The sequence below is a fragment of the Oryzias latipes genome, chromosome 21 (assembly GCF_053564925.1).
Source record: "Oryzias latipes strain Hd-rR chromosome 21, Olatipes_Hd-rR_3.1".
Taxonomy (NCBI): Eukaryota; Metazoa; Chordata; class Actinopteri; order Beloniformes; family Adrianichthyidae; genus Oryzias; species Oryzias latipes.
In genome coordinates this window covers 15,330,083-15,345,599 of record NC_136257.1, presented here as the reverse complement: position 1 = coordinate 15,345,599, position 15,517 = coordinate 15,330,083, and the positions used below count along the sequence as shown (strand labels likewise).

Sequence of the window (15,517 nt, the reverse complement as noted above, 5' to 3'; positions counted from 1 at the left end):
ATTCTCCTCTTTTCCACCTCGCCAACGATAACTTCTACTTCACATTGAGCGAAGTTACGTTTTTTTAAATTTTCTCTCCGTGTTTGGCATGGTTTCGCAATCAATGAATATTCATTTGTGGGCGTTTCACGGACTATTTATGGGCAACTATAGGCGTGTCATGAGGCCGCAAAAGCTGCGCAGCATTTAGAATTGGTTGTGATTTATTAAGAGAAAGATGCGTAGGATGTGCGTGCGCACGGTTTTATAACTCCGAATATTTCTGTGTTTCATCCGTACGCCACTTCTGACGCAAATCCTACGCAAAGTTTTATAAATGAGGCCCCTGGTCATCTCATCTCCCCTATGCTGAATATTCACACAACTCTCTCATGAACACCACCAGTTTTTCACCTTTTCAGGCAGCCTATGGCTACCAACCTTCTTTCTTCCCACACCAGGAGCAGGCGGCCTCGTTTTCGGGTCCTGCAGCATTTGTGAGGCGCTGTTGTTGTTTTGCGGAGAGCTTCCGACACCGGTTGCTGAGGCACCAAGAGAGGTTCACCGCTGTTGCCAACTGCCGGAGGACTGCCGCTCCTGAATACAAGGTGGGAGTTTGGCTATCTTCCGCAGACATTTCACTTAAAAGGGGGCACTAGGAAGCTGATGCGTCGTTATATTGGCCCGTACCCTGTCATTGGAATCACAACCCAGTGGCAGTCAGGCTTGGTCTTCCCCGTACTCTTAGAGTTCACCCGGTGTTAGCAAACTTAAACCTGTGAAAGACTCTCCTCTTCCCTCTTCAGCCTGATCCGGTGCCCCCTCCTGCACCTTATATTGTGGTCCTGTCTGCACTATTCGGGAGCTCCTCCTCTCCAGGAGGGTTGGTCGGGGCGTCTAGTATCTGCTGGACTGGGAGGGTTATGGCCCTGTTGATCGTCAGTGGGTGCCGGAGCGCCACGTCCTCGACCCGAATCTGATCTCCCGTTTTCACCGTGACCACCCTGATCAACCTCGTCGGGGTCCGTCTGGGAGCCGGACTTTGTGAGGGGGGTTATGTCATGATTACAGCTGGCAGCTGCACCCCCCCTCCTCCTCTTCTGTGTATTCACCTGGTTTCATAGATGTTTTCAGTTCTGATTTTGTGTTAGGTATTTAACTTCCGGTTTTTGTGTTTTTCAGTGTAGCAGAGTCCTGTTCGTTCGGTACAACTGGATGTTTGATTTCCTGTGTGATTTCAAGTAAATCTGTGGCATTCGACTTTTGGTTTCGAGTCATTCCTGCGTTTGGGTTCCTTCGGTCTCGAGTCGTTACACTGCAATTTATTGTAATAAAAATCACTTGCCAGCCATAAAATACAGTTTTTTTGTTTAATAATGTTTGAACACTGATAAAAACCGTCTTCTGATTGCATTTCTGCGATTCTTGATTCTTCCAAACTTGTTACAAAGCACCAACTGTTGTCTTCTCTAGGTAGATGTTCCTTTTGCTGGAACTCGTTGCCAATATGTTTTTCTGTTCTGATTTTCTTTTTCACAGTTACATCTCCTCACTTTCCCTTATGCTGTTATCCTGCAGAAACTACTTGAGATGTAGAGATCTGTTTGCTTCTGGATACAATTGAGTGATAATCCTCCTCGCCCCCCCCCCCAGTCTTTTATTAACCTCTTGAATATTACCGTTAAATAATGGTATTTCTAAGTGCACTGAGGGCATAGAAAACCCACGTCAGAAAAGGAAAAGAACTACACTACTACCTAAGAGGCCATTGGATAACATTGGTGGCAATGGTGTTATTAGCAAAACTAAATTTAAATGGGAGGATTGTGTCAGGGGGGTTCTAAAGAGTAAGATAGGGGGTGTGATTACAAAAACCCTACATAAGCAATACAGAAAGACATTTACATCAGAGAGCTGCTGAGGCAACACCTCATTGGTCATGGAGGTCAGGGACGGAGCTGAGTTCTGCTTTCCACAGATGGTTAACATTTCCTGCAGGAAGCCAACACTTTATTGGACCAAAGCCATGTTTGTTAACATTTTGCTCCCTGTCATCTCTGTTATCACTGTAGTTCTGAATCTGCTTGTCATCATCTCAATCTCCCACTTCAGGTATATGTAATTATAAATATAGGCAGTTTTATGATAGAAAACTGTTGATTTTTCTGTATTTATATTACTATTTGTCTTCAATGTTGTGTATGTGTTTGTTTCCAGGCAGCTCCACTCTCCCACTAACATCCTCCTCCTCTCTCTGGCTGTCTCAGATTTTCTCGTGGGGCTTCTGTTGTTACCGATAGAAATTTACAGAAACACATCGTGCTGGTTTCTTGGGGAAATCATGTGTGCTATTTGTTACTATCTTACCTGCTATATTCCATTTATTTCAATTGGTAACATCGTTTTCATTTCAATTGACCGCTATGTGGCTATTTGTTACCCTCTCCATTACCCCACCAGAATCACTGCCGCAAAAGTCAAAATGGGGGTTTCTCTGTGTTGGCTCTGGTATGCTTTTTACAGCACATTTTATATCAAGGATCATATTATTCACCTTATTGCTAGGAATGTTTCATGTCTTGGACAATGCTCTGTTGCTCTTGACTATGCTACAGGATTTGTTGATCTCATTTTGACATTTATTTTTCCAGTAACAGTGATTGTTTTTCTTTACACGAGAGTGTTTGTGGTAGCTGTGATTCAAGCCCGTTCCATGCGTTCTCAAGTTTCATTTGTCTCTGCTCAACATCCAGGTAAAGTTAAAGCAAAGAGATCAGAGCTGAAAGCAGCCAGGACTCTTGGTGTTCTTGTCTTTACATATTTGTCATGTTTCTGCCCGTTTTATATGTACTCCCTTATTGAGAATAATTTGACCAGCACCTCATATGCATACTTATTGTTTGTTGTGGCTTATTTTAACTCTTGTATAAATCCTGTGATTTATACTTTTTCCTCCTTGTGGTTCAGAAAAGCTGTTAAAGCCATCGTTACTCTCCAGATACTGAAGCCTGGTTCTTGTGAGACAAACATTCTGTAGAGAGACTGTCAGTCAATTGAGATTAAATGAATCCCTTTAAAAGTTGCTTTGTTTAAGTTGCATGTCTGCTTAAATGGTTGCAATGACCACAGATAACCTTAGACAGATTAAAAAACATATAAATTCACCAAACTGACATGCCTTTTCATCTATGTGGTAAAAAGGTTTCTTTTGAAAAATGCCTTTTTAATCTGTCATAATATTGTCATTATAATATTTAGATTATACAGAAATGCATTTCTTATTGATAAGACATAATAATTTTTTTTTAACAACCTAATAACTTGCACAAACAAGATCATAACTAATGCACAGAAGACATTATCTTGCTTGTTCAAAATAATATCTGTTTACAACCTGATCTGTTTATTCATATTCTATACCTGCTAAGTCTGGCAAAGAGTCACAGTGACCTAGATGTGTGGACCCGAGTCACATGACTTCGACTTGAGTCAGACTCGGGTCATGAATTTGACAACTTTAGACTTGACTCCGACTTTAACAGCAGTAACTGGTGGCTAAACTTAAACTGTAGCCTTCTGACATGAAAATACCTCTTTTTCCCAACGCCCAAAGATTATAAAGTATGTTGACAGAGGTCGCACCATGATCTCTCTGTCTCTGTGGACAGTATGTGTGTCTCTTTGTGCTCTCAGACCACTGAATGGCAGATCCTCTGATCCCTATGTCATACAATCTTTGGAGTAATGTACTTTGGTCAATGGTGTCAAAGGCTGCACTGAGGTCTGACAGGACCAGAATAAAGATTAGTCCCTCTTCTGAGGCCAATAATAAGTCATTAGAGACCCTAACTAGTGCAGTTTCAGTGCTGTTGTGTGGTCTGACGGCGGTCTGAAAGTCTTTTACGTTTACTGTGAAACCAGTATTATCTAGTAAAGCTACAAATGCATTTACTAGACAGTTACTAGGGTCAAACAAAACAAATAAAAAATGCAAAAGGTTGTGTGTAAAGAAAGTTAAGAAGTGCAAGACTGTACGAAGGAATTGTCGACTTCAGCATCCGATCTGAAACCTCAGAATGTGAGGTATCAGGTTGAAATTCCCCTATATAGAATTTGCATTGCAGTTCTTTTAATTAAAACTTTTAATGTTATGAACATGTTGCCTCTTCTGTATAGATATTGGATAGGATCATTAATATTTTTCTTAATTTTTACGACATTTGTTACAAAGTACCTAAAAAACATTAAACTGAGCAATGTGTATTACACTATATCTTCATTACATTCATTATATATATTACAAAAATGAGCAGTCTGAATCATCCACCAAGTAGGATCCTGCGAGGATACTGTCACTCCATCCTCACTTTCTTAGAAGGTAATGTATTCGGCATGAACATATACTAATTCATATATTCTTTTTCCATAAATAACTTTCTCTATGTTTTACCAGCTTTCTTTTTTTGTTCAAGGCTGACCTCTACAGCAGTGGACCCCAACCCCAAGGGCCGCGGACCGGTACCGGTCCGTGGGTCATTTGGACGGGGCCGCACAGAAAAAATGAATTCCGTTTTATTTATTTCGGAATCGGAAAGATGTTTTATTTTGGAAAATTTCCCGATTCTCTGTTACATCCGTCTATGTCACTCTTGACGCAGGCCAATTCGCTCGTCTTGGTCAGGTGATAGGATACCACTAATATTAAACCCAGGAACTAGCAAAATGAATAAAAAACAAACGTCTTTGGAAAGTTTCTTTGCCAAATGGAAAAGGCCCAGCCAGGAGACAGAAGAGGAGCCTTCCACTTCCAAGAAAAGAAAGCTACATTTAATAGACAGTATCAGGAGTCCTACTTAAATTACGGATTTATCCCAACGGGAGATTCCCTCGAACCATTCAGCATTGTGGTGAGTTGGATTTTCCATGCACTTATTTTGAAGGCATGTTTAAATGTTATGATGATAGCGACCAGGGAGTGTTGCAGGCAGAGATGATGTTGCTCATGTCATAATTCGTGTTTATTGTTATGTTTAGGAAATACCACAGTTTTCATGCAAGTCATATTATTTTGTTGTACTGTAGTGTCGGTCACGTGCACGTTTGGTCTGCTGTCGGAATTCCGTAGGCTGCACTGCAGGGGTTACTGTCGGAGCTGGCATCACAGGGAATTAAATCAATCCCCTTTGCCTGCTTTGGTCAAAATAGGGTTGAGCACGGGTGTTTCTTTTTGCCATCTGGCAAGTTATGTTGTTTCACCCTTTGTTATTTCTTCCTGTTGTGTTTACTTCTTTTTAGCACCATGAGTGTGGGAAGGGGAGAGGATGATGACACCTGAGTGATGTACAATGTTTAGCGTGTCAAAATAAAAGTGCAGAATATGTCTTATCACGTGTCTCTGCCTTTATTGTAGTGTTGCTGCAGAGTGTGTCCGGTACATATAACATGCCGGTCCGTGAGAATTTTGCCAGACATCAAACCGGTCCGTGGTTCAATAAGGGTTAAGGACTGCTGCTCTACAGTATGTTCACTTTGGTGAACATGAGAGGATGGACCAGAGGAGGATCAGCTGACGCTTATTGACTGCTTACCTTCCAGTGGACTAAACCATCAGCTGAGAAGACAAAGAGAAGCAGAAGAGTAAACAGACTTCCTGTTTTTCTAGTTGTTGTATGTGGTTTTGTTTTTTGTTAAGACCATGGTCCTTTTATATTATGTTGAGATGTATGTTTATTTATTTTCTGATCTCTTTAGCAAATTTGTTTACCTACGAAAAGTGCTGAATTGCCTCCTAATAAGAGGAGTTGGTAGATCCCAGGAAATAAAAAGACTGGGGATTGTACGTTGAGGTATAGAGAGGGGCGAGAAATTCATGCTGTGTGCTGGTATGTCTGAGTCTCAATAAATGTGAGTCCTTGAGAGGGCCAAAGATGGCTGCCCCCTGGTAATTAAGTCATTCCACTTATTGAGTAATTTCCTCTGAGTATTTGTTGACAACCTTCTGGGTTCCTAATTCTGGTTGGAGGGTTCAGCACAGATCCTTAGATCATTCTGTCAAAATGATTAAAACTGCAGGAGCTTGTAAAATATCAGACAGTAGTAATTGCATATAAAGCATTACTACCAAATAACATCCAGAAATTATTTATAGTAGAAAAGAATCCCCATAATCTGAGACAAACAGCAAAATTATAAGTGCGAACAAACCGTGGGGGATTTTGTATCTCAGTGTGTGAAACTAAAAACTGCTGCCAAACACTGGCGCCAACTTGTACCCACCAGAATAAATTTGGGGTTCAATGTCTTGCCCAATGGCACTTTCACACATGGGCGTGCAGGGTGGGAACCAAACCTGCGATCCACCAATGAGAAGTCTCCCACTCCACCTCTATAAATTAAAAGATTCACAATCAATAATAAGAAGTTGCACATCAAAACTGAAAAGGGTTTTTGGCTCAACATTTGAAGTTCTGTCTAACCTAGTGGCCAACCCACCACTAAGAACTGAAGCTACCGGGCACGAAAAAAGGTGGAACAGGGATCATAACCAATGGATCACAAATATACCATCTCTTCGGGATCTTCAATAAATATCCCCACAATGTTATCGAAGAATATGGAAGTCATAACATTAAAAAAATCAGACCTTTTCTCACGATTTTTACCACCCAACTTGGTCCATACCCCTGCACACTTACTCTGTTTTGGTGGTTCCTACACAACATGCTTTGGCAGTTGCTGTAAAGGCAATGTTTATAAATATCATGGGACTTTTTTTTTCTCATTCCACCACCTCTGTGAACCATCACCTTAGCGTGGTGGAGGGGTTGGAGAGCTTGAGTGATCCCAGGAGCTAAGGTGTCTGTGGCTTTTCTCCCATGGCAGACAGTTCCAGGGTGACACGCTAGACCAGGGGTCAGCAACCTGCGGCCCCTGTGCTGCGGCTCTTTTTGGTTTGTAAAAAAACTATTATTTTCTAAGATTGCTGTGGTGCCTTTAACATGTGTGAGCGGGCAGGAGGACGAGAGTGCACTGCACGGAGGGGGTGTGTCTGCAGCTGTGAACTTGGACCAGAGTTTTTTTTAAGGGATGGAAAGTTCTTCTAAAAAGATAGTACATGTTGAATGTGGTTGAATTAGGAGTGTATAAAAACCTCATCATGCAGAACCATCACCGGTCAACCAGCTCATGTATTTTTGTGAGCAGGTCTGAACTAGGACCGGGTCGGAACCAGGCGAGCTGCTCGTCCCTGGAGCGGTTCCTCCGTGCTGACGACTACGGTCGGCAAGCAATAAACAGGAAATTTTGATAAAAATAATTTAAAAAAACAAAACATAAATGTAACGAGCTGAGTATTAGGTTAAAAAAAAAGAACAAATGTAGAGATTTTCTTAGTAAAGTTCTATATGACTATCAAGCTGCGTTACCGCCACGACTCCCACCGGCGTGTAATCCCAATAACTTTCCGACCCAGGCAGGACAAAAAATCTGGATAACAAATCTTTCTTATTAAGTTAACTTATAGACTCCTTGGAACTTGGATCTCATGTTTCTGACTGAAACGTGGCAGCGGGACTCCGACCACTCGTCTCTCATTGAACTCTGTCCGGTTGGTTACTCCTTCATGAGACGGCCTCAGCCATCGGGTCCAGGAGGAGGAGTCACTGCGGTCTTCCGAAGTCGTCACCTGGACCGCTCGGTGAGTGGCGTTCACTTTTCTTCGTTCGAGCTTTAGGTGATCAAAGTCGGGGACAAGAACCCTCTGTACCGAGCTGTTGTATACCGTCCACCTGGAACAAAAAGCCTCTTATTAAATGAGTTCAGCGACTTTTTATCTTCCACTATGAAGCTGTCTAACCTGATCATAGTCTGTGATTTTAACATGCACATTAATGATGACTCAGACCACTTTGCCAGAGGTTTTAGCAGTCTCGTGGACTCTTTTAATTTCATTCAGCATGTGTCTGGGTCCACACAGTTAAAGGTGGTACATTCAACCTTGTTTTTACCTTAGGTGTGCATATTGACTCTATTTTTTCAGAGGACATTTTATTTCTGAACTTCATTTTTTTTAAATTAAATTTTCTTTTTCTGTGTCACTCTTGCCTGCACGCAGAGAAATTAGCTCTCGCTTGCTTAAATCCTCCTTGGCTGAGACCTTTTCTAATGCTTTTAATCTGGTCCTCTCTCCAGGCACCAATTTTAATTATTTATTATCTATTTTTAAAAGTTACTGTCTTTCCATCTTAGATGAGGTCTGTCCCATTAAAACTAGACTGGCTCCTATCACAAAGGTTTCCCCTTGGAAAAGCATTCGTCGTCTGAAACAATCTTGCAGGAAAATTGAAACGTTTATGGAAAAGAACTCACCTACATGTTCATCTACTTCATCTTAAGGATCTTTTAGTTTCTTTTAACAGTGCGGTTAGAGATGTGAGGGCTGCTTGCTTCACTAATCTCATTTCCAAAAGCAGAAGTAATCTTAAGGTGCTATTCAACACCATTAGTGATATTGTGATGCACCTGCCGTCCCCATCCATTCGAATGATGATTGTGAAAAGTTTTTATCATTTTTTTATTGAAAAAGTCAGATCGGTGAGAAGCTCTCTGTGCCACACAGCTGGTCCTAGTTCTGGTCCTGGTTCTGGTCCTGTTCGCAGTCCACCTCGGCCTGTGATTTTAGACACCTTCTCACCTGTTTCTCTCCCTTAACTAGTCAGATTAGTTGGCACAATGAAGTCATCCTCTTGCTCTCTTGACATGCTGCCACCATCTCTGCTCAAAGCTGTCTTCCAGTCCATCGGTCCCTGTGTCCTGTCAATAGTTAACTTGTCCTTGCTGTCTGGTCAAGTCCCTGAGCACTTCAAGAAAGCTGCTGTCCTTCCTCTCCTTAAAAAACCTGGGCTTGACTCCTCCCTCTTGAGGAGTTTTAGACCTATTTCCAATCTTCCATTCATGTCCAAAATTTTGGAAAAAGTTGTTGCTAAACAACTTGGGAGAAAGATCCTGAGTGTTGATCTGGATTTTACTGTCGGTCAATTTGTAACCATATAAGAGAGAAATCTCCAAGTGAAATAACATCTTTGTATCCAAAAGTATCCAAAAAGGGACAGCAGGTTTCACTAGTTCCACAACCTACCATCAGAGAGCCAGACCTCTTAATGGTCCCTGTTTTTATCAGAGGGATGCAAGTGGAAGCAGTGGTTGACACGGGTAGTACATTTACCCTAATGAGAGAAAGATTGTGAAACCAGTTGGCATGTGCAGAAGAAAAACATTTCAACATATAGAAAGACAAAGGTTTGTCATGGCTGAAGACTATATGCCTTGAGTGGCACCAGGACTAATGGACAATAAGTGTGCACGTGATTGAAGACCACCACTGGGCTTTCTCTCTGGTGCTTGGACTGGATTTTCTATCAAAGTCGGAGGCAATACTTGATATGTCCCAAAACAGTTATGGAGTGAAAACAGATTATGGCTATAAATGTTATGCATTTCTCCCTCCAACAGGAGTTTTCAGGGAGTGAAAAAATCAACCATCTCCTCTTGCCTTTCCCCTGTTAATCTCTACTACGCACTCCACCCAGGGGAGTTGCCTCCTTGTTGGTCTGTTGCGAGTGCCACGGACATGGTTCAAATCTGTGATACTGATAACCCTGACATTCCAGACTTCTACATAAATTGGTGGAGGACTGGTCTACCGTTACTTCTGGCATTTTGGGGAAAACCGCTGTGGAAATACACACAATCTTCTTAAATGACGAAAGCCCAGTGAGATCAAGAGCATATCAGGGTTCTACTTTAAAGAAAAAAATTAACCCTTGTGCTATCCTCTGACCCCACCCTTACATTAACCCTACCATGACAAAGGTGGATAAAGGTGAAGAGGATTTCATGTAATCCATGGACACCAGTGAAGATCACAAATCATTGAATAAAAAAGGTTCAGCGCACTGTCTAGTGGGGTCTAGATGACCCAACTCCTAATGTTAAACTGCCTAGGATGGCACAAGGGATAATCGAAGAACATGTGGCTAAAATGCTGAAAGATGGCATCATCGAACCATTACAATCAACCTGGTCATCTCCTGTAGTCCTTGTAGACAAGCCTGATGGATCCTATAGGTTTTGTGTCGACTACAGAAGAGTAAATGCCAAGACCTTACCTGATGCTTATCCAATGCCTCTCAGACATGACATCTTGGAATCCATGGATGGTGCCCCCCGGTTTAGGTCTTTAGATTTGCAATCAGGATATTGGCAGGTGGCCATGGAAGAACAGAGCAAGCAACAAACAGCTTTCATTACTTCTATTGCACTTTTCCAGTTCAAGTGCATGCCATTTGGATTACGTAATGCTGCATTCACTTTCCAAAGGCTTATAGAAAAAGTGTTAGGAGAACTAAAAGAAAAGTTGTGTTTTGTATATATTGATTGTTTACATCATTGTTTATTCTAAAACACAAGACCACCTGAAAGACTTGGCAGAAGTGTTTCACAGACTACATAGTGCCAACCTCAGTCTCAACATGGAGAAATGTCATTTCTTCAAAAAACTGTTGGAATTTCTTGGTCATGTTGTCTCAGGACAAGGAGTAGAAGCTGATCCAGCTAAAACACAAGCAATTGCAAAGTTTCCATTACCAACTGATATAAAATCTCTTCAACATTTTCTGGGGCTTGCAGGCTGATATCATAAATGTATTGCTAATTTTTCTGATATTGCGGCTCCACTTAATCACTTGAAGAAGAAGGGGGTAGAGTAGCTCTGGACTAACAAATGTCAAGCTAGTTTGGTGCTTTAAAAAAAGCGCTTCAGGGGATGGGACCCCTGGGCTGAGGGGACCTGGGCCCTATGCTTGGGGGGGGCTGTTTGACCACCAGGGGACAGTCTTTCTATATTAGGGTGAGGGGGTTGGGGGTTTAGCCTGTAAATGTCATGTCTCGTCAAGTTCCTGTCAGTCTCTGGTGTTGTCTCGTGTTTAACTTCCTGTTTTATTTTGAAGGTTTAACTCACCTCTCGTTTCAGTCCTTCCTCTCCCTGCCCTTGTCTGTTTCCACACAGCTGAGCCTGCCTCATCATCCCTGATCGTTTCCACCTGTGCTTCCCCTCCTCATGTATTTATAGCCATAGTTTCCCTGTGTCCTGTGCCTGATTGTCTTGTTTCCTCCTTGACAAAGCCAAGCCAAGATTATCAAGTCTGAGTAATTAAAACAATATAAAACTCTGCATCTGAGTCCAGTCCTGTGCTCTGCCCTGTCAGTCAATTTAATTGGCTGGTTATTTCCTTTTTTTGAGTGCAGGTATGTTTGTAACATTTAAGTGTGTGTGGGGAGGCCCCGCCCCTTCCAGATTTGTATTACATCTGAACCTCACCGTAATGATAAACATCCAGAAACTTGTTGTCTTATGCTACTCCATGGTTTTACACCCCCCCCCCCCCCCCCAATAATCACCTTCCTACCCCCCTTTCTTTAATATCCCTCGTTCCTTCTCCCTCCTTTCCTTTTCCGGTCCAACACAAAGGATTTCAAATACAAATATAATGAATACAGTTTGGCCTCAATTACAAAAGGGTTTTATTCAGACATACCTCTGGTTTGTCAGAAAATTCATAACCCCTGTTGTTAAAGTAAAATATGTCCAACACAAGAGGCCTTCAGCTCTCATCTGTTTACTCAGCTGTTGGATAGGACAAGTTTAATAAATAAATAAATAAATAAAAATTAAAAAAAAAAGCTCTAACCTTACCACCCATTCTAGGACAGAATTCCCTTCCAGGCTCATACAGATGCCAGTGAGGTGGGCCTTGGGGCTATTCTCTCTCAGGAGACAAAAGATTGACAACGTGCCATTGCGTATGCCTCCAGAGGGCTTCGAGGAACGGAGAGAAATTATTTTACCTAGGTAAATTAATGTTTGGCTGTCATCTAGGTGGTAGAGAAATAGCGAGACTATCTGGAAGGAAAGGAGTTTTCTGTCTACACAGACCATGCTGCATGGGCGATCAATAGGCTCCGTGCACGTAACTAAGGAGTTCTACTTCCGCTGCCTTGAGTGTGAGGCCGACCATTTCCGGTTTGCGACTTCTATAGCAGCGACACGGCAGATTTTGATTGCAAAAGATGGCATATTTCACCCGTTGTCTACAAGGTCTCCCAAAAATCGATGTGAACGACATCTACAGGATTGTCGACCAGTGCGTGGTTACATGGGCAAAATATCGTGTCAAAAAAATAGTGTCGAAAAAACTGGAAGGGAATGTGTCCCATTGTAAACAAACCTTTGCTGTCACATATATTTATGCAGCAGCTCGGTAATATACGAGGCAATCTTCCAAACGTGCTTTTATTAATGTTATGAATATTATGAAGTGCCTGTCCGCTCATCATTTTATATTTAATCCTTGTGGTCAGTGCTTTTTTTGTGGAAGAAGTACGGAGCTGGAAGAAGAACCCAGTGTTAGGAGAGGCTAACAACACGGGCTACCAACATTAGCCTTTTGATGGACACAAAATCCAGGACTAACCATGCGGGAAACGCTGCAATCTGCATCCTGGCTGCACGTAAATGTCTAGGAATAACATCAGCCTTTATTTTGTCGGGGCACAACTAGAAACACAATTCCATGTGATTTTTTTGAACAGTTTCTAAGGACTGAGCAGCATTTCTGCTCTGAAAAGCTCACACACATTGTGTGCTCTGCTCTGTCCTCGTGAGTCCGGCAGCCGCTAACCCAGAGCGGCGGGTCGGCTCGCAGTCCGAATTCTCACACATAACAAAACAACAAAACGCACACGTAACAAAGCACCCTCCCCTCAAACACATTAATAAATCCAGCTGCTCTGCTCAGAGAGGTTCACTCGGTCCACTGGCACCAGAGCCCAAACGCAGAGCTCGGTTGATGCCGGGTCCAGACGTCAGTGGACACGCATCCCTCTGCATCTCCCTCATAAGGGGTGAAAGAGAGGGGAGAGCCAGCGGGGCGAGAGCGGAGCGGCGCTTTACGCGGGGCGTCCGCAGAGCAGCTGATCGGTCCCGTATGAGCTCCAATGCTTTCTCTCAGCGAAACACCGTCTATGCATGACGTAACCCAGAGCAGTAGTGACATACGATCGGAATGACCGTTTACATGCTCCACAATCGGATAAACGATCGGTATAACCCACCTATCTCGATCGGAAAGAAATTTGATCCGAACGACTCGAGTCTGACCGGGGCAAAGTATTCCGAACGGCGTGTTTATGACGCATTTTTCTTTCCGATTGCTGCAAATACGAAACACGACTCGTCTTGCTTGGGGTGAAGTCCTCCCGCCGTGTTCACCATCCATTCGGCTCTCACCGACACATTATACTGGAAAGCTATGAAAGCTTTTAGTACTGTTGTACTTTGACAAATTCGCACATGGGTACACAACAATGTCGTGATGTCTTTGTCACGCATTGAAATACCAAACGCCTGTCTTTTACCCGAAATCCGCACCTATTTACTCAAAACTAGCAACTCAACAAAACTCCCCATAACAATAACACGATCGACAGCAAGTTGTCGGCCTTACACTCGAAACACGGAAGTTAACCGGAAGTTCTATCGTGCACGTAGGCTATTGTCCTAAGACAACATCTCACTGGATTTTGCGGCTGCAGCAGTTCCACTTCAGGGTTCTCTATAGAAAAGGCTGCCTCAATGTTCAAAAATGTGCATTCTTGGTCATGCATTTATCCCATGGTGTTCACACTGGACAAACTGGGAGGGGCTTCTGGTTCTTTTCCATTGTTTACTAGCGCATGTTGCTACCAACAGTTGGACGAGGCTTGGTGTGAATTGTCAAGTGGTGTAAATCTGGTGAATCTTGTGCCAAGCTTTTTCTTTCCCAGCTCTATTCCAATACGTGAAAGACTTGGTGTCATAGATCTCCAGTCAGACACAAACCGCGGTTATGACTTTCTCCTCCATGATAAATGTTCAAATGGTTGGCACTTCAGTGAATGAAAATCCATACCTCACTAAATCAGAGTCCCTGATTAGTCAAAGTTCGGCCTAGTTTAACTTGCAACGCCCATTTACTGACTAAATGTTCTGTACATAGAGCCTGAAAATTGTAGAAACGTGTGTTGACGCCTGAGAGTCCTCAATGCAGAAGCGCGATTGGCATTTTCACATGTATATATAGAGTTTGTGTTGAAAGTGGACGCTTGAACTCGTGTTGACGAGGGCAATGTGAAGATAGCTTCACACCAACACTTCAACACAGAATGAAAAACTAAACAAAAATATTTGGTTTAAAGGGCTGCAGGAGTCTGTAGAGATCAGCACTCTCGCCTCACAAATCTCTGCATGCATGTTGTTGCACAGTTGGGGTTTCTCTGGGCACTCTGAAGTCCTACCACAGGACAAAAAAATAAAATAAAACATGAATTGAATATTAGTGTGAGTGTGTAGTTTCTTGTCGCTGGGCTGGTGAACATGCCAGGAAGCTCCCCATGTTTGCATGATTGGGTAGGCTCCAGCATAGCATACCCATCACACCTTACTACGGAGCCCGTGTCCTGACATTAAGATATAAAAATATATCTTGTTCCCACAGATTAATATCTTGTTCCCACAGATTATTATCTCGTTCGCAGGAAATACTATTACGTTCCCACAAGATACTATTGCGTTCCCTCAAAATACTATTCCGTTCCCTCGAAATGATTAACTTGTGCGAACGCAATAATTATGTCGTTCGAACGCAATAATTAATCCGTTCGAACGCAATAATTATTCACGTCATAAGTCATTCACGCGGATATGCTCTATGTACGCCAGCAAAAGCCGCTTTCAGCGTTAACTTCCGTGTCTTTGTGACCCATATTCGTTCAAAAAAGGAACATGAAAAACAAAAATGATCACTTTATTACCGTCTCAATGAATATAAGAAAAATATCAAAAGATTTATGATAACTAGGCTGCTTTGTCATACATCAAAGAGCTCTGCTAGGCTACTACTAGCGCCGCCGCAGAGCTCTTTGATGTATCCCGGCATTTGGGCAACTGGCTGGTCGGTTGACAGACAGCTGATATTGTAGTTTAGGGTCGAATAGGAATAATAATATTCAGGACTTGTCTTTTATTAACTTTAGCAGTCAGTTGCGTTACATTCGAAGGCTATTATTAGGCTACATGCTAACTGACTAGCTGATCATTTCCTGTTATTAATTTACATCATAGATTTACAGCAGATACCGTCACATTTTTGTCTGTGTGTGTCTCATTACTTTGCATTGAATACACGGAGGATGTTTAGAGAACAGATTTATTTATTTCAAAAAGCACAAAAGCATCCATCGTATTCACGTTCATTCACATGATGATGATCTGGTACGCCCTCAGTCATCTTGCTGCAAAAGCCGCTTCCTGCCAATACTTCTGTGTCTCTGTGAGCATTCAATAGCATTCAATAAAAGCAAGAATGGTCGATCTGTTATTTTCTCGGGGAAAATCTGAAAAATATCATATAAAGCTGGCTGCTTCGCCTAATGCACTTACCTT

At 42.4% G+C, this 15,517-nt stretch overlaps 1 protein-coding gene across 1 annotated transcript; it reads left to right on the top strand.

The window, feature by feature from the left end:
* The first annotated feature begins 1,826 nt into the window (after nucleotides 1-1,826).
* Nucleotides 1,827-3,016, top strand: LOC144988758 (trace amine-associated receptor 13c-like). The gene is made up of 2 exons (XM_078939649.1): nucleotides 1,827-2,091; nucleotides 2,197-3,016. Exons 1-2 carry the CDS (start codon nucleotides 1,919-1,921, stop codon nucleotides 3,014-3,016), a joined length of 993 nt encoding a protein of 330 aa, XP_078795775.1. The 5' UTR covers nucleotides 1,827-1,918.
* Nucleotides 3,017-15,517: the final 12,501 nt, after the last annotated feature.

Excerpts from the sequence above, each read along its gene's own strand:
- LOC144988758 (XM_078939649.1), top strand. The coding sequence starts at position 1,919 with ATGGAGGTCAGGGACGGAGCTGAGTTCTGCTTTCCACAGATGGTTAAC. Across the intron at positions 2,092-2,196 it reads ATCTCAATCTCCCACTTCAG|GCAGCTCCACTCTCCCACTA; the intron begins GTATATGTAATT and ends GTTTGTTTCCAG.